Source organism: Maniola jurtina, chromosome 6, assembly GCF_905333055.1.
Source record: "Maniola jurtina chromosome 6, ilManJurt1.1, whole genome shotgun sequence".
NCBI classification, from domain to species: domain Eukaryota; kingdom Metazoa; phylum Arthropoda; class Insecta; order Lepidoptera; family Nymphalidae; genus Maniola; species Maniola jurtina.
In genome coordinates, this window is record NC_060034.1 from 9839332 (window position 1) to 9864546 (window position 25215).

A 25215-nucleotide genomic window follows, 5' to 3' on the forward strand; every position below is an offset into this window, starting at 1 on the left:
TTATTAGAAGAAGCTTGTGAACATGTGACTAAAGGAGACTGGGAAAAGGTTGTGAATAGAACTGTTAAATTAATAAGGGAAGATTATGAAAGAGATGTGAAAATAGATAATATTATAGAAAACGAACATATAATTATTAATGTATGTGATGATAGCAGTGACGACAGTGAAAATAGTAGTATGGACGAATCTGATTAATTATGGCCTTTTGTGGCACCTTTTTTGGTATCTTTTGTATTCATATGTTTCTTGTGTGCATATAAAGTATGTATATTCATTTTCGTTCAAATATTCAGTTCGTTCAAATAAATTAAATAAACATATACATTTTTGTTTTATTAAACCTATTTAATCAGGTACAAAAACAAAACTTAATTGTTTTTTGTTCGAGAATAAATTGACATTCCACATCACTATTGTAATGTGTCAAACCGGCCATCATAGCGTGCCGCTAGTGTAGGTAGGTATACATTTACTAATTAGATAATGTCCATCTATGGCAATTTATCAACTACTGTGCTTTTATTGGTAAAAATATTGATTTATTTCCATCTGCCTTCCAATCAAAAGATTACACAAAAGATCAACATTTTGGTTTTAAATAAAGATTTTGAAGTCGGTTAAAAACACTGACAGTCGAATGGAGCATCTGGCGCTCACCACGAATGATACATTATAAACTAGGGATGATTTATGCTAGACCGAGCTGGGTCCGAGCCGTGCCGAGTCTGACACACACAGATCGGAAAATGTATGAGATCACATCAGACCGTGCCATGTCCGAGTCTTCCGTGCCTGGTTCATGTTACGTTTCTTGATACAAAATTGCAATGCGTTGATCGTCTGCGCGTGCGACGATCCTCGCACGTGGCACGGCTGGGGCCCGGCACGGTCTAGCATAAATCATCCATAACGTTCCAAGTCAGTCTTTGGTCTGAGTTACAAAAACTCGATACATTCCACCAAAATGTTACAAGTCAATCTCCAGCTTCGTAGTACAAACAAAAATTAAAATGAAGTTATAACTTACGTCTGACTTTAATTTTGAGCCTAGACTGTGAGGTGATGTAATGAACAAGTTCCGCGTGCACCGCGTCGTCGACCCGGTAACCGTTCACACTCACCACTTGATCCCCCACCTGTAAACCAACCAAAACACACAAGCTAAAAATATGTAGGTATTGTAATTATATAAATATCTAACGATAATACTAACGCGATTAGTCGGAGTAGGTATGCCCGACTAGTTTGAACCCGGCGCTCATTTTTCAAAGGGCTAAAACCTACAAAATGCAATCCAATAGGTGGAGTGTTAGTACTGACTGCAGCTGATCCCAGATCTATCATCATTCAGCATGCGCCATGCGGACAAACCAATTTTACTAATTCTTTCCCCATTAAAAGAACTACTTACTTTATCCAGAAAGTAACTTTGGAAGTTGCTGTGCAGTGGACACTATATTTGGATGAATAGATTTACCTAATTTGGTTGGCTTCGTCCAGTGTGATGCGTGAATTATGAATTATGAAAAACGCAAATAGCACTTTATTATGCATGGGAGAAAGTATAGTAAACGTTGCGTATTCAACGTCATAATTAGTGAATGAGTGACGTCAGGCACGCAACGCGCTGATGTCAGCCACATGACACGTCGCACGCTGACGAAAACACCACTTTCTTTGCGAAGAAGCCGGACGGGCGGCGGTGGCTCGTGGCCTACATATCAGGCAACTTTCCTTCGGACTTTTACCGACACTTCGTTTTTTAGGCGTTCCCAGACTCCGCGGCGTCCTTCCGTAAACCTTATCAGTCATTCCTTTCCCTTTATAGCTTTCAAGTGTCTGTACCTACTAAAAATGCGAAAGTATGTCTGTCTGTCTGTCTGTCTGTCTGCTAGCTTATCTGGGCCCATCCGCTTAACCTATTTTAACGAGGTAAAGAGGATGGACATAGGCTATTTTTGTTCATGAAATTCCAAGAGGTTTCACGGGATTCTTAAATAACCTAAATTCAGTAAATGTACCTACCTACCTGGTCGTGGGCATTAGGCAGCTATTACAGAGATAGCTTGCATCCTGCCCGGCTAGCATGGGCAGTAGATAAAAATTATATCCCCGATTATATCCACTGATTTCTATGACATCAGTGGATATAATCGGGGGATATAACTTTTATCTACTGCCCATGCTAGCCGGGCTGGAGATCAAAGAGTTGACCATGGGATTTTTTATTAGAGATATAAATCCACGAGGACCAAGTCGTGGGCATCATCTACTTAGTTATATTAATATTATGTATCTACGCGCTTCCTTTTGTCCTCAACTTCAGCCGCGTACATCCAAATCTCAAAGAGTTTCATACGATCTCCCGAACAATTTAAATATTCAAAGTCAGTGCCGTAGGTAGAGGAGGAGAAGGAATAATATTCTCACTCTGCTTTAGCGAGAAACAGCTAAACTATTAGGTTTTTGTAAAATAATAGTACACTCTAGATCTAGAGACAAACATACAGACCTACATTGTAGCAGCAAGTAATTATTTTAATACATGGTCTAGTTTTCAGTTAGTAGGTACATTAGATAAGTATCTATAAAATATAATTACGTAATCATTTTTAATCTTTGCTACTTATATAATAACATTTCGCGGTCCAAAACAGAAGCTTCAAATCATTTCAAATATATTTCGACGGTTTCAAAGGTGGACAGACTTTCGTATTCAAGTTGCATTATCAGACTGTATTTAGATTATCCAAAACAAATGGCCTAAGTTTTGATATAGTACATAAACCTAGATCATAGTGTTAATAGCAAGTATGTACTAAGGATATTTAGAAAAAAAAGGTACATTCATAGAGTTAAAAATAATTCTTTCTCTTAATGGGTACATTATTATTCTCAATTCGCTTCAATAGCAACACACCTGTACACATAGCTAAAGTAAGTAAGTACTAATATTTTTTTATTTACCTACTTAAACGATAATAAAATCATGACTCATGTAAGCGTTGCGATAACACTTGTATAGTTTATACATAAGTACTTCGTAGAGAATGCTGAAAGAAAAATCAATATTAGGAACGATTGAAGCACGATATCAATATAGCTTCGTAATGTTATCAGTGAATCAATAGCATATAATTATTGTCAATAGCTTTATTCTAGTAGGTTTATATAGTTACCATTCATTGATGTAGGAGGAATCTATACTTATCATATTAAATAGGTTACAGATATACTTCCAGACCAAACAAGTAATCTTTTTAACAAAGTGAAGATTATTTAAATTCTATTGATATTGGAAATGGACTTATTATAAAGTGAGTACCTATTGAGAAGAGAGACGAACGCAAAAGCGATAAAAACAAGAATTCGATATTTTATTGTATTTCAATGACTTTATATGCGTATGAAATCATACTTCTAAAGTTTCTGAATTCATCATTCATATAACGGAATACTTAAAACAGCACGAAATTGTACTTATAATAGGTATTTAAATTTTAAACAAGAAAGTGTATATTAGACATCGCGATCGCAAAACAGTAGATCAGTAGATGTAGGACAGACATCATTGCTTTTCTATTTTAGCAAGCGTTACACAAGAAGAATTTATTCGAAGAGGCTCACGCACGCTTAGATGTCGGTACCTACTCGTAGAAAGTCACCGATTGACAAGAGATAATCGAGTGACACACGCAACGGAACTAGATTATTATTAGTTACCCTGTGATTACTGTTTTCCACCGAAAGAATCTTCTTCCTGTAATTAGCTTTCTTGAAGATTACTGTACGATGGAGTTATGTCCTACCTATTTTCTAGTTAAAATGTACTCACTAAGTGTAGGGTCGGCCTCAGAATTCGAGTAGCAATTCCGCGAAACTATGGCATCAAAAACCTGTCGCAATTATGACTTTTCCCTATAAACAAGCCACACACACCTAACGCATGTGCATAATCGTGCCACGCGAATATGATCATTAAGGTGCTAAACGACTTACGGCCTTTGACTGTACTTACCTATTTTATTTTAATTATAAAATAATGAGCAACTGTAAATTATTAAGTACGAGTTCATACCTACCCTACTAATATTGGATAATATATATGCGAAAGGGTTTGTCTGTTTGTCTGTATATCTGTTACATTTTAACGGGTCATCTGCTCTGTCGGGATTTTGAAGTTTGGAACAGAAATAGCACGCATTCCGGAGACGGATGTAGGGTACTTTATAAACGGAATATCAGTAAGTTCCCATGGGAATTAAAAAAACTATATCCACGCGTACGACAATGGCCAACGAAGTCGTAGGCATCATCTAGTTTAGAATATAAATTATCACTCCGAGTACCAACCTAACTATCTAAGTAAACTAAAAATGAACTAATCTCAGTATAGAAGGTAACTAAGACTCTTTATGAGCAATAATTATTATAAAAGTTTATTACACATTTATTACAGCGTCGAGGAAGTGACACTTTTGATTTAAAAAACCGGTCAAGTGCGAGTCGGACACACGAAGGGTTCCGTACCATCAAGTATACAGACGGTATACGGACGGTACAAGATTTACCTAACACTTTAATGTAGAACAATTACAAGTTAAGGATGCACTGATTTCGTAAAATACTTTTTTCGTGGACACATTTTAATTTTTCACGGTTCTAAAATGTTTCTCTTTGTTAATGCTATAAGAGCTAACTAGCTGCCTATGATTATAGGTCAACAAGAAGCACCTCATAGGTTTTCTTGACAGACACGACAGACAAACGGACAGACAGACAGACAAAAAAGTGATCCTGTGAGGGTTCCTTTTTTCCTTGTGAGGTACGGAACCCTAAAAAAGTGTCTCGTCGTATCATACAAAGAACATAAATCTAAAATTCTTCTCAGGATTTCATGAGTGTCTCGAAACAACTTATTGTGCAGCTAAATAACAACGGATATGAGCACTTGTGAAATTTTGTTACGTCTTTACTGAGGAAGTTGGTAATTATGCGAAAACTACGAATCTAGAGTAGGTACCTACTAAAATATCAAATAGTCAAATGTAATACTTAGCCAACTTCTATTATTTTTAGTTTGCTATGCGAAAGTGTGTTTGTTAGTTTATTGGTTTTTCCATCAAATACGTCGGAGCAACGGATCAACGTGATTTTTTGCATGAGAAGGTATGTATATATAGGTATACAGTTAAAGACTTGGAGATCGACATAGGCTTCTTTTAACTCGCAAAATCAAAGAGTTCCCCCGGGATTTTTGAAAAACTAAATCCCCGTGAACGAAGTCGTGGGCATAGAATAATAGAGATGATTTATTAGGATTGATATAGATTACCTATAGATTTATAGATGTTCTCATCATGAACCCATTGCCCACTCACTATTTGTCAGTCTGCACACACGCACACACACACCTTCAAGAATATTAAGGAGACTTCTCAGGCATGCAGTTTTCCTCACGATGTTTTTCTTCACCTTTAAAGCAAGATATAAATAGATCATGTAGAAGTCATATTCCATTGTAAAATATTACGGAATATATAAATAAGTAAAACTAAGGTTTAAAGTAGCTATAAAGAAATCTATTACAATACAGCATAACGAAAGCACTGTTTCGGATTTGATTGCAAAGTTCACAATTCTAACATAAACAGCTGTAAAAAAATATGGATTCTGAAACATGAAAGCACCAGAGACTGCTGTTTAAGAAACAAAGTCTATTACGTGAATGCACGAAATAATGGAGTGCTTCTTGCGACAATCCAACCTCGGACGCGAGTAATTATTAAGCTGGCAACGAGCAGGCCACAGTTAATTGTGAGAGGTTTTCACATGTTACGCGTACATTGAGATGGGACACACCATGCTCGTGGGAGACTGCGCAATAGCTAAATTTACATCACACTTAGCGATTTTAATTATTTTTACCGTGTTATGTAGGAACTTACTTTATATTATGTTCTCAATTAAATATCACTTGCTTCGGTGAATGAAAATATCGCGAGGAAATCTGCATGCCGGAGAGTTCTCCATAATGATCTATCTCAAAGGTGTGAAGTCTGCTAAACAGAGCGTTTCCCCAGCATGGTGGACTATGGCCTCAGCTCTTCTCATTCTGAGAGGAGAACCGTTGTTAGTAGTAGGCCGATGATGGTTTAAGGTGATGGATGATAATGGATGTAAGTACTTATTTTAATTATACTTTTTGTTTAAAAAGTAAGTACTGCAGTGTTGTCCTATATTTTAATGCCTAGCTTAGTTATGTATTTGCATTGCTACACTACCATTCGCCCGGCTTCGTTCAGATGAAATTTGATATATACCTATACATAACAATGTATGTAGTTATATATATCCTGTATTAATTCGGGATAAAGTAGATTTATAATGGTGAAAAAATTATGAAAATCGGTTAAGTAGTTCCAGAGTCAATCGATTAAATCTTACTCTTTATAATATTAGTAGGTACTTACCTATAGACATTTTTAGCTTCAAAGAAAATTAACCACATCCTGTTCAGGTTATGATCGTATTTGAAAAAAAAAGAAAGAACCAAAATCATGAGTCAAATGTCCGAGAATTGATAGCTATAACCTATGGCTATAACAGATGATACAACTATCGAATACAGCTACGCGTTCGAATTATCTAAAATACCTATAGTCGTTAAGGCGACGACGAAGCTAATTTTAGTAAAAAACATTGGTTATGAAAAAACAAACAGAATTATTGCTGAACAATGAAATAATGCACAATTGCTTGTGAGCAAAGCAAAACATATTGTAAAAAGTTGGGCACAATGTGATAAAATTGCCACCTATAGCGTCGATTGCGAAATTTTTATTACACAACTTCATTTTGCGTGTATTTCATGGCCACTGAATAAATAGCTAATTTTATGCTATCAAAAATTGCGAACCTATTAACTCGTAATACGTAAACTAGTAGATAATTATTTCTTCAATAACTTTGATGACTATATGTCGCAGTCGGGTAAAGAGAAGACCTATTTGCTTATTTTCCCCCATTGGTTTTTTTTTATATCTTCAATAGCTTTTTAATTTGAGTATCAATACGTAATGGATTAATTAAAATTTACCTTTAATCCCTGAAGATGTGCTTCAGAATTGAGATCGACTTTTGAAATGAAGAAACCCGTGGCATATTCCCGCCCGCCTCTCAGGGAAAAGCCGAAGGCGGGTGCAGCCTTGCGCGGGCGCAGCAGGCGGACGACGCGCACGCGCCGCTCTGCCGATGCTGTGGTCGCCGTTAGCTCTGCGCGCGAACCAGACGTCGTCGTCGACGCCGTTGACATGGCGTACATTGCCGCTCTGTAAAAGTTACCAATAAGAATTTAATATTATGTCGTTAAAACCATTCATACTTAACAGTAATTCATTCTTCTTCACAAACAAATTCTTGAATAGCCAGCAACACATTGGCGGTCCCTCTGGTGCTGCAATGTTCATGGGCGGCGGTAATTACTTAACATCAGGTGACCCGCCTGCTCTTTTGTTCGCTATTTTTATTTAAATTTTAAAAATCATATTATGACTGTTGAATAGATCCTAGAAGCAGGTTAGACACGCAGGAATTTGCGTAATTCCATGACAATATGATACTGCCAATTGTACACAAGAAACGAAATTGTGCATTCTTGCCGTTTCGAAGTAAAATGTAGAATAGAGTATGTTTTAGAGAGTGTAGCTATCTATATCATAGTTTGCTGTTGCTTGCTTGCCTTTTGCATGTGTAGTAGTGGCAGGGCGGGCGATGCATAGGGCATGCTGCACATTGTACGTATCATACTTAACTATCTAGTTTAGCAGATGATAGCAAAGAAATGAAAAATGTTTTCTCCAGAGCTAAACTGTATCAGAATACTGACTAGGTATACCTAGTCAGTATTCTGACTAATTATTGTTATCTAAATAAATTATAATTACATGTATTATTTTATATTTCACTAGCTGTAACACAATACTCAAATGACCAGATCAGTAGGTAGGCAGATCCGGAATTAACCTCTTAGGTATCTTTATAAAGCCATAGCAAATCGTAACAGTTACGGTATTCCCTATCGTGAACAATTTATCTTTAGACGATAAAGTTTAATGACTTTGGTCGTATTTAATGTGTTTTGGATGAGATATTTTTAGTAGATAGATATACTTTAGCGGAATTTGGCATACATTAACTTAAATATATATTTATTTATATTCGCCATCATTTTACCACGTACCTATACTAATGATACCAAACGTTTCGAAAATATACTTTTTAATACAGTTGCTCAAAAAGTGGCGTATTGCAGGGACGTATAGCGTTCGGGATGTGGGCTATTACATACTCGTGCTTTTTTTTTACCTTTCCCGCACTCGTGCTTTTTCTTTCCCAACTGTCAAAATATTAAAAAGAAAAACCAACCATGAAGTTTTTACTAAAAAAAATCATAGAAGTTTTTATGATTCATGCAAATACGTATATTTCTAAAAAGAAGCTACTAATTTGTTTCAATATCAGATCTAATGATTTGATTGAATGAGTTTGGTTAGGTTTCATTTCATTTCATCTCATTAAATTTCATTTTCATTTCATATCAATAAAAAACTTCTACTGAAGACTTGGCTGTATGGGCATAGTTCCCTTTGCCTACCAGAATGGGTGAAGAAAAAAAAAACTCTACTTATATTCTACGGTTGGCGCCATTTTTCAGAAATTTTCTTTGCAAGTTTAGTTTTTGGTTGCCTAAAATGAGTAATTTCGACCCTAGTTTTTTATATCTATTAACAATAAAGTTGTTTTAAATTAAATTAAATTAAGTTAGTTGAGTTTATTGTGTTTTTATTATTTTATTAAATTGCTTCATTTTTTCGCAACTGTATTAAAAATAGTCGTTCAGTACACGTGCGGAACCGTCATTGCAACTCGTTCCGACTGTCAACCCTCGCCTTCAGCTACGCCTCGGCTCGGGTAGACATTTGTCGGAACTCTTTGCAATGACAGCCTTTCCGCACTTGTAATGAAATATACTATTGTGTAAAACAAGAGTAAGGCAATCTATGATCTATTCATTACTATACTTAATCACGAGAGTAATTAAGTCTATCGGTGTGTTTCTTCACGGTTCAATTACTGAAGTGATCAATATTGACAGTGACATTAGTTTGCATCCAAGAGGAGACTATATACTTTCCCCCGGACCAGTATCCGTTATAAAAAATTAAAATTGAAAAATTCACTGGATGGATGACGGCACGGCCTAGTACGTAGGCCTACCTATAGTTCTAGTAGTAATAGGCCTTTTTTATCGAGACTGGCTCATAGGGAAGTAATATTAAAATTACATTTTTATTGGCCAATCACCATCATAGTGCATCCTTTTCACTTCTATACAATTGTGCGAGAGAGTATGTTATCTCGACTCGCTGAACAAGGTTAAGTATAGAAATATTTAAGCACAAATTATGGCTAAAGCGATTGCTATTTACTTATGATACGCTGCAATCCAATCGAACTGTAAAGAGTAGCTGTTACGAGTATTTGTATAGATAACATTCGCTCGAAATATTGGAATACCAATTCTTTAAGAACAGGCTACGGGGGTACGATTGGGTATTCCGAACCACAAAACAAACTTTAGACAAACTCAAAAAGTTACAACGGTTGCAAAAATCCACTCCATGTCGTTATCTTCATTTTCGAACTCATCTCACTTATCTCGGCAGACGTATCTAATCCTTGCGCAAAGGCCTTTTCAATGATGATTTAAAACACCCATTGTACTGGCTTCCTAACAAATATATTTTAAGTGCAAACCTTTGTATGCTATTTTCTAGGCCGCGGCGTGCCCTTTCCATACAGATGGCATTAACGTGGAGGTCACGATTTGAAGTGTTTAGCCTATATTTGTCTGCGGAAAAATGAGAATTTAAGTAGGTATAATTAGCAAATATAATTCTCTTATTGCTGTATTTTACCTGTCCATTCATATAAAGCTTTGATTATGTAGGTATATAGGTTTTAAAGTAGCATCTTATTTTAAAATCGTGATCTGGTTTATTTAAAGACTTCAATGCGTTCTTTTCGTTAATTATTATTATTTATTAGCATTGCTTATATACTTGCCTATGATTGATGTAATGAATCAGATAGATTCTGTGATTGCAGCACTTATAATTGTTGCTGCTAGTGTACCTAATACCTAGGTCATGTATGGAGGGTGGGAGGCTGTGGTGGGAGGGGGAGAGTGCAGGAGGCAGCTCCTCTGAGCGGTACAATGACCTCGCCCTGCGTCTGCGGCGCTGCGCAGCCTCCCGGCTATAACTCGCTTCTTTATGTCCGTCACATTCATTGACACATTGCTCTATCGTTATTTGCTACGTAAATATAACGTATTACTTTTATATGTTCCTAAATAAATTATTTAAGACATGGTTAATCGTTTTGGTCTATCTTATAACCCTTAATATAATTAATGAAATTTTTTAATGACCCTATCAAGAATACCATAATATTGCATTGTGCGGCTCGATTTCCGTAGAATGACAGCTACAATGTCACGATCGCAATCACCTCTGATTGGTTGGCTCCTCAGAATATATGGCTCTCAATGCATTGTTGCAACAAGCATAGCATTTTGGCCAATAACAACAATTACGATTGTAATAATGATCGATGCTGGTTTTACAGAATCGAGTTACTGGTTGGGATCGAGTCAATCAGAAAAGTGCAAGTAATTCATATAAATATCAATTAATGTACGACTGAGATCCCTACATCGGCTGAGAAAACAGCTGATAATCTTATTATGCCACAAACAGACACACAGATACACCAGTTAAACTTATAACACCCCTCTTTTTGCGTCGAGGGTTAAAAATTACACCGACTTATACACGTCAAATAGGTAAGTGTATGACATCATATATGTGTATGGCTCCATCTTCTACCTATAGATTTATATAAATACATAAATTAACACGAATATTACTTCGTTTTAACACACATTTCTAAATAACGTACGGTCTATGAGGGTTTCGTACTTAAATATTTAATTGCACTTTTTCTTTTCTTTTTTCTACTTATTACAGTATGTAACATCTATGTAATACAGAGGTTATCTTACATATTTTATTGGTAGTACTTATAAAAATATCGCACGAAGGTAATAAAGTTCCACGTGACTAATTACTTCATAGCCAGTTCCTAGTCGTATCAATAACGTTACAGATATCGATATCAAAGATCATTATTCATTAGGCAAGTTCACGTGCGCACATTGATTGATCTATTCAACTGTATGACAAAATCGTGAAAGTGAAAGCTAGATAGACTACCTACAACTTTGCACTTGACACAATATTTGATATACGTAACGTTCTACACGGAAATCGGCAAGCACTCCTGAGCAATCTGCGAGTACCTAATTCCATTGTGAATACTCTGATTACTCAACATTTTGTTCACCACCACATACTCCACTCTTGACAACAACAAATACTTGAACCATACGAATGACCCCCATTCTTAACAGATTGAGAACATCGGTGGTAGTGGAGTAAATGAAGTCTTTTCGTCGTAAGTCTTCAGAAACAGCTCCGATTTTGATGTTTTTTTTTTTAAATTTCTGTTTTTTATATATTATTTTAAATCAGAAATGTTTTGGAGCGGGGAAATAATATTTAATATTTTTAATCCACATGTATGATATTTATACATGAAGTCCAGTAAAACGTTACCTCCTCTTTGAGAGGTTGTAGAGGAGGTCAAATGCTATGAAATGACCTCTAAACACTTGTAAAACTTAAAAAGGGCCCGTTTTCGAGTTAATGATCATTTTCAGAAAAAATACGTATTTGTTTCTTTAAAAATTTATTTAAAAAAAAAAGCAAGATGTAGTGCCAACTTTTTATTAAGTTTCTAAGTTGCAGACATTTTAATTAATAATTGTGTGTACTAAAATAAAACTTCATAGGTTCTCCAGTTAGGGTTCCAAAACTGTACCAGTTTCATAATTTCTATTTGTTTACTTTGCCAAAAATGCTATTTTTTTTAGGTAGTTACCTATCTATTTTATATTATTATCAAAGTGCATGATATTTTTAAAACGAGTTTATTATAAATTAAGATTTATTTAGAGATATTTGCTATTTTGTTATACTTAAACTTTATTTCTCAATCATAAAATAACATTCACTATTATAATAATAAGCTGTTAGTTAACATAAATTCCAAGTTGTACGTATGGCCTTACCATTTGTAAGGCGATTAAGGCGATCACTAAGTATTTTGCTTCTTTCTAGGTCGATTGCATTCAACTTCGAAAACGCCATAAAGAAACTACCATTACGTTACAATTTTGCAATTTTCACCACACCGTACCGCGTGACATTTTCATACAGATGAAGCGATGTGATTTACTCTTAATGACATCTATGAACCTATTTGCTCGAGTTTCACGTATTTAGAAATTTAAAAATAGTTCCAAAATTTGCAGCAAGCATCTGGGCACCACCAGGTTGACGAACGCGGAACGTCAATTCGCATTTAGTACCTAATCTATTATTTTTATAATATCGAAAGAGAAAGTATCAAAGTTTAGTGAAATGTTTCTTTATGGACCAATATAGAATATGTTAATATCTGTTAGTCTGGTAATATTATGTTCATAATTTAAATTCTCGAAGTATACATATAGATATCTAGCCGTGGTTTTGATTTAACGGGTCTCTATTTCATGTGTCATTTGTATGACAAAATATATGAAGCTATGACATGGTTAATATTTCAAACCATTTGGAACCGTGAACCTGTACAAATTCTGAGTTACGAATAGGTACCTACGTTAATCTTGTTCAAAATTCTTTGGCGTTTTAGATGGAATATGTTTTAATATCATGGTTAGTAAACAGTGCGATACCGTGGCAATCAGAGGGTCCGCGGCAGGTGGCGAGGCCGCTCAACCATGAACCCCTCTCGCCCCTGCCGCCAACAACTGTTCCCCGAGTTTTTCTGAGTCTAGAAAAGAGCAATGGCCTCGCTTACTCACTACTAAAATCTGTATTCTAAATGCTAAATTATCCTTTAACTAGGATATACCTCTAGAATTGAACTACTAGGAGGATCTTAGGAGTATCTAGATGTATTTTGGTATAGATTATGTAGAATACTACAACGTTCATAAGTCTATTGAACAGGTTATATCCATAATAAAAATACAGAGCCTTTTAAGTTTTTGCATTAGTATTGTTGACTTGTTAACCTGATCTATTTCCTTGTCTCTCGCAATGGTTTATTGATCAAACTATACCTACCTACCATAAGCTAGATGCTATTAAGTTATAACAATGTCTAACATACTTGTTCCAAAAACTGAAATGTTGACCTATAGTAGGCACCTAACCGCTTTCTTCATATTGAAAATGTGATCAATACATGCCGACAAACAAAGCAAAATCAAAAATCATTAAATTATTGTTTGCACAATTGTGTTGTAGGGTAGGTAAGTACTCGAGGTACGATGGGCGTGCAAAAATTAGTCTGAAGATTTTCATTCAATTGAATCCTAGATTAAGTGTTATAAAAATAGAAAATTCATTTTACCTACTCTAAGACTAGTATTTACAAGAGACATACATATCCCACCAAAAACATTTCATGTAAAAATGTAGCCAAGACTCACAAGTTCATAATGTTTTCACTGTTAAAAAGTTATGAGATCTCTAGTAGAGCCAAGCCCCTAGCTGAGCTTAGATTTGTGCTGGCCATGCGACCTATCCCAAGTCCAAAGTAATATAGCTCTTAAATGTTCTTAACTGTATCAAATTTATAACAATAAATAACAAATCACTCTACTTACAAGCTCTGATTCTACAAACCCTACATCTTGGTAAAAAAAGGACGGCTTGGCCGTTTAATGTTCGTAAAACTATTACATGACATAACATATTTTAAGGCCTTAAGGAATAGTTTGTTCGACAATTACTAATTTGTATTGTACTTCGTGATGGTCGCAGAAGCAATTCCGGGCTTAGATGTCATTTCAGATAAAAAATCCACGAACTGTAAACGGCCAAGCCGTACTTTTTTTACCAAGATATAGGGTTTGTAGAATCAGAGCTTGTAAGTAGAGTGATTTGTTATTTATTGTTATAAATTTGATACAGTTAAGAACATTTAAGAGCTATATTACTTTGGACTTGGGATAGGTCGCATGGCCAGCACAAATCTAAGCTCAGCTAGGGGCTTGGCTCTACTAGAGATCTCATAACTTTTTAACAGTGAAAACATTATGAACTTGTGAGTCTTGGCTACATTTTTACATGAAATGTTTTTGGTGGGATTTCATTTCTTTTTGGCAGGTGCCCTAGATTTTTTTGGATCTATTTTTTGTAGGTACATCATTTTCATGGCCCACTCCCTAATAAATCTGCCAAGGACATCTTATCCTGAAAATATCAGCATTCTAGCGACAGAATTTACAGATTTGCTTTTCTCATAAGAGGCGTAGAGGGGGAAAATTTCCAAAGTCTTAATTTTCCTGTTGTTTGTATGCAATTTATAGTCTACATACCAAATTTCAGTCTTCTAGGACTTCGGGAAGTGCCCTAGAATTACAGACTAGAAGTTTGACTGTCAATAAATCCTAAACTATAAAAGCTAGACAATTGATACTCAATGCGTTTAATAAATCTGCCAAGGACATCTTATCCTGAAAATATCAGCATTCTAGCGACAGAATTTACAGATTTGCTTTTCTCATAAGAGGCGTAGAGGGGGGGAATTTCCAAAGTCTTAATTTTCCTGTAGTTTATATACAATTTCTAGTCTACATATCAAATTTCAGTCTTCTAGGACTTTGGGAAGTGCCCTAGAATTACAGACTAGAAGTTTGACTGTCAATAAATCTGAAACTATAAAAGCTAGACAATTGATACTCAGTGCGTTTAATAAGTCTGCCAAGGACATCTTATCCTGAAAATATCAGAATTCTAGCGACAGAATTTACAGATTTGCTTTTCTCATAAGAGGCGTAGAGGGGGGGAATTTCCAAAGTCTTAATTTTCCTGTAGTTTATATACAATTTCTAGTCTACATATCAAATTTCAGTCTTCTAGGACTTTGGGAAGTGCCCTAGAATTACAGACTAGAAGTTTGACTGTCAATAAATCTGAAACTATAAAAGCTAGACAATTGATACTCAGTGCGTTTAATAAGTCTGCCAAGGACATCTTATCCTGAAAATATCAGAATTCTAGCGACAGAATTTACAGATTTGCTTTTCTCATAAGAGGCGTAGAGGGGGGGCATTTCCAAAGTCTTAATTTTCCTGTAGTTTGTATGCAATTTCTAGTCTACATACCAAATTTCAGTCTTCTAGGACTTCGGGAAGTACCTTAGAGGTTTTGAGTAGAGGTTTTGATGATCATCAGTGAGGGACGAAATCGGCGTATTTTAGGTATCAATAAATCTGTAACCATAAAAGCTAGATATTTGATATTTGATATATTTGGTAAATTTGCTGAGGACACCTTATACTGAAAATTTCAGCTTTCTAGCGTCATCCAGACCGAAGTTATGACGGGTCGAAAATACGGCGAAACACTTCGAGAAAAAGGTACGTAGCGCCCCGGCCGCCGCGTTTGGCTCGTCTTGGCGGGGGCACTGCCGTGCCCCCTGATACGTATTTGACCTACCTACCTGCAACGACTCATAAGCCTTTGTTCATTGAATTGTACAACAAAAACAGAATCAAACGATCAATAAGAATTGCTTGGTAACAGTACTTACTTGTTAATTTAATGCTTAGAAACGAATAACAACAAAAGTAACTTTTAGGGAGGGACGGGAGGGATAGGTACTTTTAAAAGGATTCATAATTTCCGGCAAGGTAAAACCTTCGAAGCCATTGCGACGCAGCAGGTTTAAGTTACACTTTCCCCTTAATCTATGGAATTTTGTTAGGTTAGGTAAAGGTTAGAGTTTGCCTATTACAATAGACAGCAGTTTTTAAAACAAAATTATGCAAGTACTCTCTCTTGGTAGATAAGTATAAGTACATGCCCATGCAAACGGTAAATAATAATTTAGGTACCGTTTGCATGCAACAAATAACTTAAAAGTATTTCAGCTATTTTAATAGCAATGTTAATAAATTCATCCTTGAAAAAGCCTTATTAGCGTAGAAATCCTAAAGCCCATTTTATAATAAAACGCTAAGAACATTACTTCAAAACTTTTTTAGCCTAATATGGAACTCTGCCACACACACATCAAACGGTAAACCAAAGGTAAGCTGGTTCAGTCAGATATGCCTTAAAATAATCGGCGGACAAACCGGCCCCGGCGACTCGTCGCCAATTAACCGCGTCCGACCTCTGAGACTGCGCCCCGCGACTCGGCGATGCTATTCATAGATACGAGTGCAAGTCCCCGAACCACCACCTGGATATATTGCAACTCGGCACAACAATGTGACTCAACCGCTTTACATAACTGAATAATCGCGCAGCCGATTTGATCTCAGTTCTAAAGGCTTCAAATACTTAAATTATTATTTAAGGTTGGGATATATCTCACATAAGTAAATAGTCATAAATAGATATTTTATAATTACCGAAGTTCTTACCTATCTTATCTTTTAGTTATCTCGAATATCCCTCGGCTCTTAGCAAAGACCATAACTTCTGAAGGATCTTGTGGGAGTTTCTCATGGATACGCCGCGCCTGGCAGGATGCTACTAAGTGATATTATTACCTACCTACCAGATTTTGTATAAATCTCATATTTATTAAAGATCCCTTTAGGATGGAAAGCTCCGTGCTGTGAACTGTAAAACGGTAGCGATTACAAATAGATCAGCAACGACGGTCAAAATGATACAGAGTCTGGAAGTGCCCTGCATAGCCGCCAACCAACAAGAAGAAGAATGTTGCTTGCTGAACAGTGCTGGATTTTCAACACCGGTCAGTAAACGCAGACTTCGTCAAGCAAGAACCACGGGTAAATGCCTAATCTTGAGAAGCAGCCCGTTACGTGAAAGCTCTTTTAAAGCAACTCTTTTTAACCCCCGACCCAAAAAGAGGGATGTTATAAGTTTGACGTGTGTATCTGTGTATCTGTGTATCTGTGTTTCTGTCTGTGGCCTCGTAGCGCCTAAACGAATGGACCGATTTTAATTTAGTTTTTTTTTGTTTTTGAATGTTCATGTGAATGAAATCCAACTGAATCATCAACCAATGCAGTTGATTGCGTTTGCGAAAACACTTCTGGCTCTGGCGAAGTTGGGTAAAGTTTGTTTCAATTTTAAATATAATTACGAAAAAAAAACAGTTTTTTAACTAAAATGAATGATGCTGTTTTTATAATATTTTCAATCAATAATGAGGTTTTATGACAGTCAAAATAGTGCCTCGATCTCAGTCACTATTACAAAAAGAAACTCGGACCTTGTGATAAAATGAATAGAAAATAATTCCGGGTCAATTTGTACCTACTACACAAAAAACTGTTTACATTCAATGGCGTGCAGGTCATAAAGGCGTAAAGGCACTGCTTATCTTAGTCTAAGTTATAAGAGTCGTGAGAGCCTAGTGGATAAGACGTCTGCCCCCTATTTAGGAGGTCGGGGGTTCGATCCCGGGCACACACTTCTTACTTTTCGAAGTTATGTGCGTTTTGAACAATTAAATATCACTTGCTTTAACAGTGAAGAAAAACATCTCGAGGAAACCTGCATACGTGAAAGTTTTCCATAATGTCCTCAAAGGTGTGTGAAGTCTCCCAATCTGCACTGGACCAGCATAGTAGACTATGGCCTGAACTCTAATGATTCTGAAAGGAGAGCTGGGCTAAGCAGTGGGCTGGCGTTGAGTTGATCATGATGATGATGATTAGTACCTATTTTTAACATTATTAAAAGGTTTTAATTATTTTTGAGTTTACTAGTCAGGCTCTAATAAACCAACTACATTAATTACTATTAATCAGTAATCTATCAAAATAAATTTTATTCGCTTTTATCCATTTCGATACGATCGACTAAATATGGATTATCGACTAACGGAAAAATTTCGACGGATTCATATTGAGAGCAACACAAGTCAGTCTTTATTTGAAAGTTAAATATACGAGACCTTTCTGGGAAATTAATCTGCTCCCAAAACTTGATAAGTTTTTTATCGAGATCCATTTTTAGGGTACCGTAGTAAAAAGGGTTCTTTCCCTTTGTTTTACCTATGAGAAAGATAGTTTCAGTCAATCCGTGTGTCACAGGAACTTCAATGGTTGTAAAGTTAAAAAACCACTTACACGCTTGTTACTGCTACATAATGTAGGCATAACATTAAATTTTGAAAAAAAAAAAATTCAGGGTACCTTCGAACATGAAAATTGTAATCGAATTTTTTTAATTAATTTTTCAAGAGATATCTATATATAGATATTTGAGAGATATTTGAAAATTACTATAAGGTTTAGCTAGGATAATTTTTGATGAATAACTACCGTGATATCCGCCAAAGTTTTTAACAAAATAGCATGGCTATAGAACCCACCTACGGTAGGTGGGTAGGTGACCTACTAGTGTTCTAAACGCACTTTACTGGTTATATATTATTATTATTAGCGTTGAGAATTTGGTACCAGGGGAAAAGTAAATCTGAGTAAGGTTTTTAAATGTTAAATTTTTTTGTCATCGAAGCGCAGTAACTGAGCCAACTGTAGCAATGACTGTTCTTTTCTAAGTAAAGAATTCTAATTTATTTTTTTCATCTAGGTCAACGTCTGATATGCTTATGTTACGTTACAATTCTACACCTCCGTTTACGAAAATCAGATCTTGAGAAGAGCTGGCACAAAAATCAAAATATTTCTAAACTCTCAAGCATTCATTTTGCTTTACACAAAGTTTAATATACGCAATTCAACTAAAATTCAGTGTACTTTAGAACATTAATTTAGAAAAGACACATCTGTATTCTCTTCGCGATGACTGCGGCAATGTGCCCTAAGCCAAGCTTTACTTATGTCTTTGTAGGTAGAAGTCTTCCTCTCCTCTGCATTATTTTAATTTTAACTTTTGTTGTCACTGCCGGTTTGAAGAACCAATGAGATGACTTTTCGTATGTTTAAATTAACAAATCCATCTCTTTAAAACAAACGACCATTAAAACAAAGATATTCAACTACTTCTCACATCACTGCTACTCGTACATCGCAATACAGGAAAGTGTAACACGGCAAAAATGTTGCGTTAAATTACAACCTTTGATATGTGAAATCATTTTGCGTCCGTTACGAACAGTTATTCAATAAATAATGTTCCTAACTTCCTTTGCAAAATAAACCTACTTATATGTTAACGAACCTTTCATAATTACAACATTAGATTTGCAATATCATATAGCAAAGTGAACTCCTTTTAATTTATTTGACCATTCCTCCATAAAAGCAACATAATAAATACAGGGTGTAAAATAAATATTGAATTAGCCATTAAACAAAATAAGGAGAAGGAGAAAAGAAATATTAAATTAATATTGTTGTACAGATCATATCTACTTGCGTAAAGAAATATAGGTAGGTAATGAATTCACAAGTGTAAATTTAAAATTTATAAGACCCCCGACAAGTGAAGGTTACAGTAACTAGAAAAGAGCTGATAACTTTCAAACGGCTGAACCGAATTTCTTGGATTATAGCTAAGAACACTCTCGATTAAGCCACCTTTCAAACAAAAAAAAAAACAAAATTAAAATCGGTTCATTAGTTTAGGCGCTACGGTCCCACAGACAGATACACAGATACACCGATACACAGATACACACGTCAAACTTATAACACCCCTCGTTTTGGGTCGGGGGTTAAAAATACATAGGAGTACTTAACTGTCCACATTTTTTGTCATTAATATGCTTCCATGGTATTCGTCTTTCTTAATGAACATAATTTCTTATTATATATTTGGAAAAATATAAAATATTTGCATATTATTTTTTGAAAATAGTAAGATTCATTGATTTTTTTAGGGTTCCGTACCTCAAAAGGAAAAACGGAATCCTTATAAGATCACTTTGTTGTCTATCTGTCTATCCGTCCGTCCGTCCGGTCTGTCTGTCAAAAAAATCTATAGGGTACTTCGCGTTGACCTAGAATCATGGAATTTGGCAGGTAGGTAGGTCTTATAGCACAAGTAAAGGAATAAATCCGAAAATCGTGAATTTGTGGTTACATCATTTAAAAAATCAAAATGTGTTTCAATTTTCAAAGGAAGATACATAGTAAGTAAGATGCCAAATGGGGAATCATATGAAAGAATTTTACCAGTATATTCTAAAACAGATTTTTATTTATTTTTGTGCATAATAGTTTTTGATTTATCTTGCAAAATGTCGGAAAAATTATCTGAGTACGGAAACCTCGGTGCGTGAGTCTGACTCGCACTTGGCTGGTTTTTTAATAACTAACTAAATAAAAATGCTTGACTGTAATCACACCAAGCAGGATAATGCAGGCTAAGATGGAGCGCGCCTGCGTGATGATTTAAAAGTACTTGTAAAAGTTTGTTTGGATAAAAAACTCTTTCTATTTCTATTTCAAGAAGGTATACATTAGTAATGAATCATTTTACAATGCTAATGAATAAAATAAAAGTTGTAAGTGAAAGACATCTACCAGCTCAATAAGAAAGCTAGTAAGTAATAGCTCAACATAAGCGACTACTGTCTTAAGAAGGCCGAAAGAAATCGCTTGAAAAAGCTGAAGATGCCATGAATGGATGGAAAGTGAGCTGGCGAGCGAGATGTGGCAATTTCTGTTCACACGACTCTATAGAAAACTTGCATAGAAATAAGTACTTAATGTGTGGAATGAGCATTCATTAAATAATATTATTGTCATTACAGGTTTCCTCGAGTAACTCGAACAGTTTTTTTTTTAAATAATCTTAGTATAGGCTCACAACAGGTTTTATGTATTTTTTTGTTACAGGCGTGTTATGATAATAACTTCAATAAAAGGGACATAATGTAGTATGAAACTAAATTGTAGAAAAAATATGGCAAAATCGACTTATTCAGGAATAAAAAATTCAAAAAAAAACGGTTTCAATAACAACAAACACTAAAAAGTAAAAAATAATTTAATTTATTACCCAATTGTTGAAGTGATCCTATAAAGGGTTCCTTTTATCCTTTAGAGGTACGGAATCCTAAAAATAATAAAAAACATATTCGTATTCTATTCAATGAGTTCTAGACATATTGCTCCTTTTTCATGTACCTATTATATTGGAAAAAATAACAGAGTGACATTAATAGGGCTGTCTTACCCATCGATTTTGAAGCGCCGCTGTTTGAGTACGCAACCCTAAAAATTGATATATTTTGTATAATATACCTACCTACTATTGTAAAAAACCGGCCAAGTGCGAGTCAGACTCGCGGACCGAGAGTTCCGCGTACTCGGGTGTTTACTTCGACATTTTGCACGATAAATCAAAAACTATTGTGCATAAAAATAAATAAAAATCTGTTTTAGAATGCACAGATAAAGCCCTTTCATATGATACCCCACTTGGTATATTAATCTAACTGTGAAATTGAAACACATATTTTTTTTAACCACAAATTCACGGTTTTCTGATTTTATCCTTTAGTTGTTGCATAAGATCTACCTATCTGCCCATGATTCTAGGTCAACAGGATGTACCTACACTATGGGTTTCTTGAAAGACACGACAGACGGACATACGGACAGACGGACAGACAGACAGACAGGCAAACAAAGTGATCCTATTAGGGTTCCGTTTTTCCTTTTGAGGTACGGAACCCTAAAAACACTTGTAGGTATATAGGTAAGTACCTACTTAAGTTAGCGCCAAGTCTTCTTCTATAGTCCTGTTGAAACTTTTACCCATAACTTTTCGTTTATAACTACTTAGGTACCTAGATAAATATCTTTTTAAATATATATTTACATATACATTCACCGATTTATAAAAATAAAACAATATTGATCAATTATTATTTTTTAAGATGATAAAAATAGGGAACTCCACCAAAACAGATAATTTTAATATATTCCCATATATTAGACATCAACGCGCTTACATCGGGACCTCAATTCTAAAGTATAATTATTCACACTTCTCTGATTCTCACAAAGAAAGTTTATAGATAGCTTAATATTTATTTTAATCTCTTAAGTGGGTAGGCTAATAAATTCTTATAAGATTTTTAACAAAATTCTTAAAAATTACAAGATTAAAGGATTCAATAGCTAAAATAGCTGTTTATAGAAACTACGAGTCCCTACGAGAATGCTTTTAAAAATTAAATCTCAGCAAAATAACTTTATGCTTATCAAGATTAAGGGTAAATAGTGCAGGTATGCTATGTATTAGCACATTAGGTAGAGCTATTAGGTAAGGATGTGAAAAAATCATTGGTATCACGATTAACGCAAAGCTAATAAACAAGTAGGTACCTAGATATACCTATGTACCAGTTTACTAACATAATGAAAAATATTTCAGATAAAATCACTTAAATACTCAATCCTTATCTCATCAATCAATCAAAAGCATATTATCTTCACATTCTCCAGTTGAGATGTGTTCTCTTGCATCATTCAAATCTTTGCATTAAGTATAAAAGTAAATGTTCAACAAACCTTTTGATCCACAAAGCAGCGATTGCAATTTCAACACGGGTACATTTCTCCAAGTTTTAAACAAATATAACTGAACATTGTCGATCAGCGTTTCATTTCACTGGACTGTAGTAATTCGTTATTGCTGTCACTAGGTTCACTGTTCCAAAAATATAATATAAGAGTAATTGCGAGCGATGATGTTACGGTTTGAAAAGCAAATTCACGGTTGGATTATGGCGACGACGGTAAGCCGCTGGGACAGGGCTGGTGCCAGAGCGCTCGCCGCGTGCGTGCACTCTGTACAGCGAACCGACACGAATGCTAAAATAAAGGCAGGCAGTCAAAGAAAGTTCGACGTCACATACCACGCTAAATGCTAAAAGCCTTGCTCACCGATTCAATTGAAAGCTAATAAGAATAACTCATGTTAGTCCTGTAGCTACGAGTAACTGTTGTTCCGATTAAGTGTCAATGATGTGCCCTTGATATTCCAGATCTGCTTCCTAAACTCATACCATATTAATAAAGTAAAATATCTAAATACTGAGGCAGAAGTATGAATATTTGACAAGTACTAGCTTATGCCTGCATTTTCTTCCTGTTGTTCTTAACCTGTGCGTTGATAGATATAAGTCAGTCAGTCAGACATTTTTTCTTGTATATATTTAAATAGCTTGTAGCAATAAGGACGAATAAAACGACAATAAACCACATCGGAACATATTTTATTATAATAGCACAACAACTCTAAAACTAAAATACTTATCACATCATTACAGTTTCTATCCGTTCACGTCCAATATACCTCTTTAATACTGTTTGTTTATCAAAGATATGATGACTTCCATTTCTAAAAATATCACCCGAAATACAGCCTTCTGAATCATTCAAACCTCATGCTTCGACCAATTCAATATTATCTAAATATTTACAGTAAACATCTATGTAACATCGATTTTATCAATAATTCTCTAAAATACATCAAGTTTAACAACAATTTCTAATTTTAGGCTTTACTTAAATTATTTAATTCTCTTCAACACACCATTTCCAGCAAATGCATTTCCGTTTATATCATGTAGGTACTTTATTGTTACTGCGCTGTGTAAAGCTTGTGCCGTCTCACTGTTACAGGTGATTCTAACATGCCCTACTATCCTTTGCGTTTCATATGAGTATACCTACTTTAGTTTTCCTAAGTTTGCTTAAAAAATTGCAACAAAATTCAGGCACCCTCTCAGGGAACGCGATTTGCCCGACACTTTAAACTTTCTATTCTGGAGAAAGAGTTTTCACGCATATTATGACTTCTGATCCGAGAAGATCTGTGCTCTGGAGTGAGCCGGTTGATCGTGATGATGATGATTTCATTGTCAGTTTGCGGTACAAGGTCGTACAGGCTGCGTATAGTGCACTTCTTGCGCATTTCAGCGTGAAGCTACTTTACCTTTTTTTTAGGTAACTAAGGAAAACTAAAGTAAGTTCGTATATCCGAATTGTCACTATCTGCGCCTGGCAAAGCGCCTACTTACATGGCGGCCAATTTCTACGTTTTCCTAACTAGGTAGTAGGTAGGTAAATTTATTTATTGGTAGTTACTGTATGATATAATCATTTTTTTCTGTATAATCCACATGTATGGAAACCGTTTTACTGGCAACAAAATGGGATTTATACATATCAAATATGTATCAATATTAATTTGTATCATATTTGTAAAAGGTACAAACCATTTCAGGGTAAAATATGATATTTATCAAAATAAATTCATCCAAAAAAAAGAAAATTAACAGGAGTATTAAAGTTTTCTTATATTCTACTATCCTTAAAATTGATAAAATATCTAAACGTCAATTCTAATTACTAATCAGATTTGATACAACAATATACGGTACCTAGGTACCTACTTTAAATGTAATATTTTGTATTGAATTTTCTTTAATGTTCAAACCTACTTAATACATCGGAATCTATTTGAAAACGTTTCTCTTTTTTCTAAAACGTAACAGACCTTAGAAATAGTGGACTTAATAAAAAATTACATAGCCAATATGCCTATATAACTAACTAAAAGAAGTTATGAGACTAAAGTAGGTACTTTAAGATCTCTACCTATTCAACGAAATTTTGAATTTTGAAGTTTTTGTAACATCATAATAGGTATAGGTACTTACTTAACCTACATATTATATAACAAAAATATTAAAATTATCAGTCTTACCACAAAAAACAAACGGTACCTACCTAAACATGTGTTATTTTCAAACCAAACACATTTAAGTAGATTTTAAACTTGCCAGATTTCCATACAAAAACTTTAAAATCGTCAATTTACTCATCTGTTTTTAGGGTTCTGTTCCTCCAGAGAAACAAGGAAACCCTTATAGGATCACTTCCTTGTCTGTCTGTCTATCTGTTGTGTCTGTCAAGATTCGTTAAGAGAATCAAAATCTACAGGGTATAACTTACCGTTGACCTAAAATCATAAAAGGCAGTTAGTAATGTCTTCCAACACAATTAAAGGAAAACCTTGGATTTATGGTTACATCACAAAA

The 25215-nt window shown here is 35.0% G+C and overlaps 1 protein-coding gene and 1 long non-coding RNA gene across 3 annotated transcripts in view; one reads left to right on the forward strand and one right to left on the reverse strand.

Moving 5' to 3' along the window:
* LOC123866317 overlaps positions 1–22990 on the reverse strand; it is a 41544-nt gene extending 18554 nt beyond the window's left edge. For both annotated transcript variants that reach the window (XM_045907792.1, XM_045907791.1), the window contains exons 1-3: positions 22679–22990; positions 7103–7334; positions 1031–1139 (exon numbers count right to left, since the gene is read on the reverse strand). In XM_045907792.1, the coding sequence (XP_045763748.1) occupies positions 1031–1139; positions 7103–7327 (334 nt within the window). In that variant the 5' untranslated portion in view covers positions 7328–7334; positions 22679–22990. The remainder of the gene's footprint in view (positions 1–1030; positions 1140–7102; positions 7335–22678) is intronic.
* Positions 911–8915, forward strand: LOC123866322. The gene is made up of 3 exons (XR_006796165.1): positions 911–995; positions 6074–6076; positions 8906–8915. It is a non-coding gene; the product is annotated as an uncharacterized LOC123866322 (long non-coding RNA).
* Positions 22991–25215: the final 2225 nt, after the last annotated feature.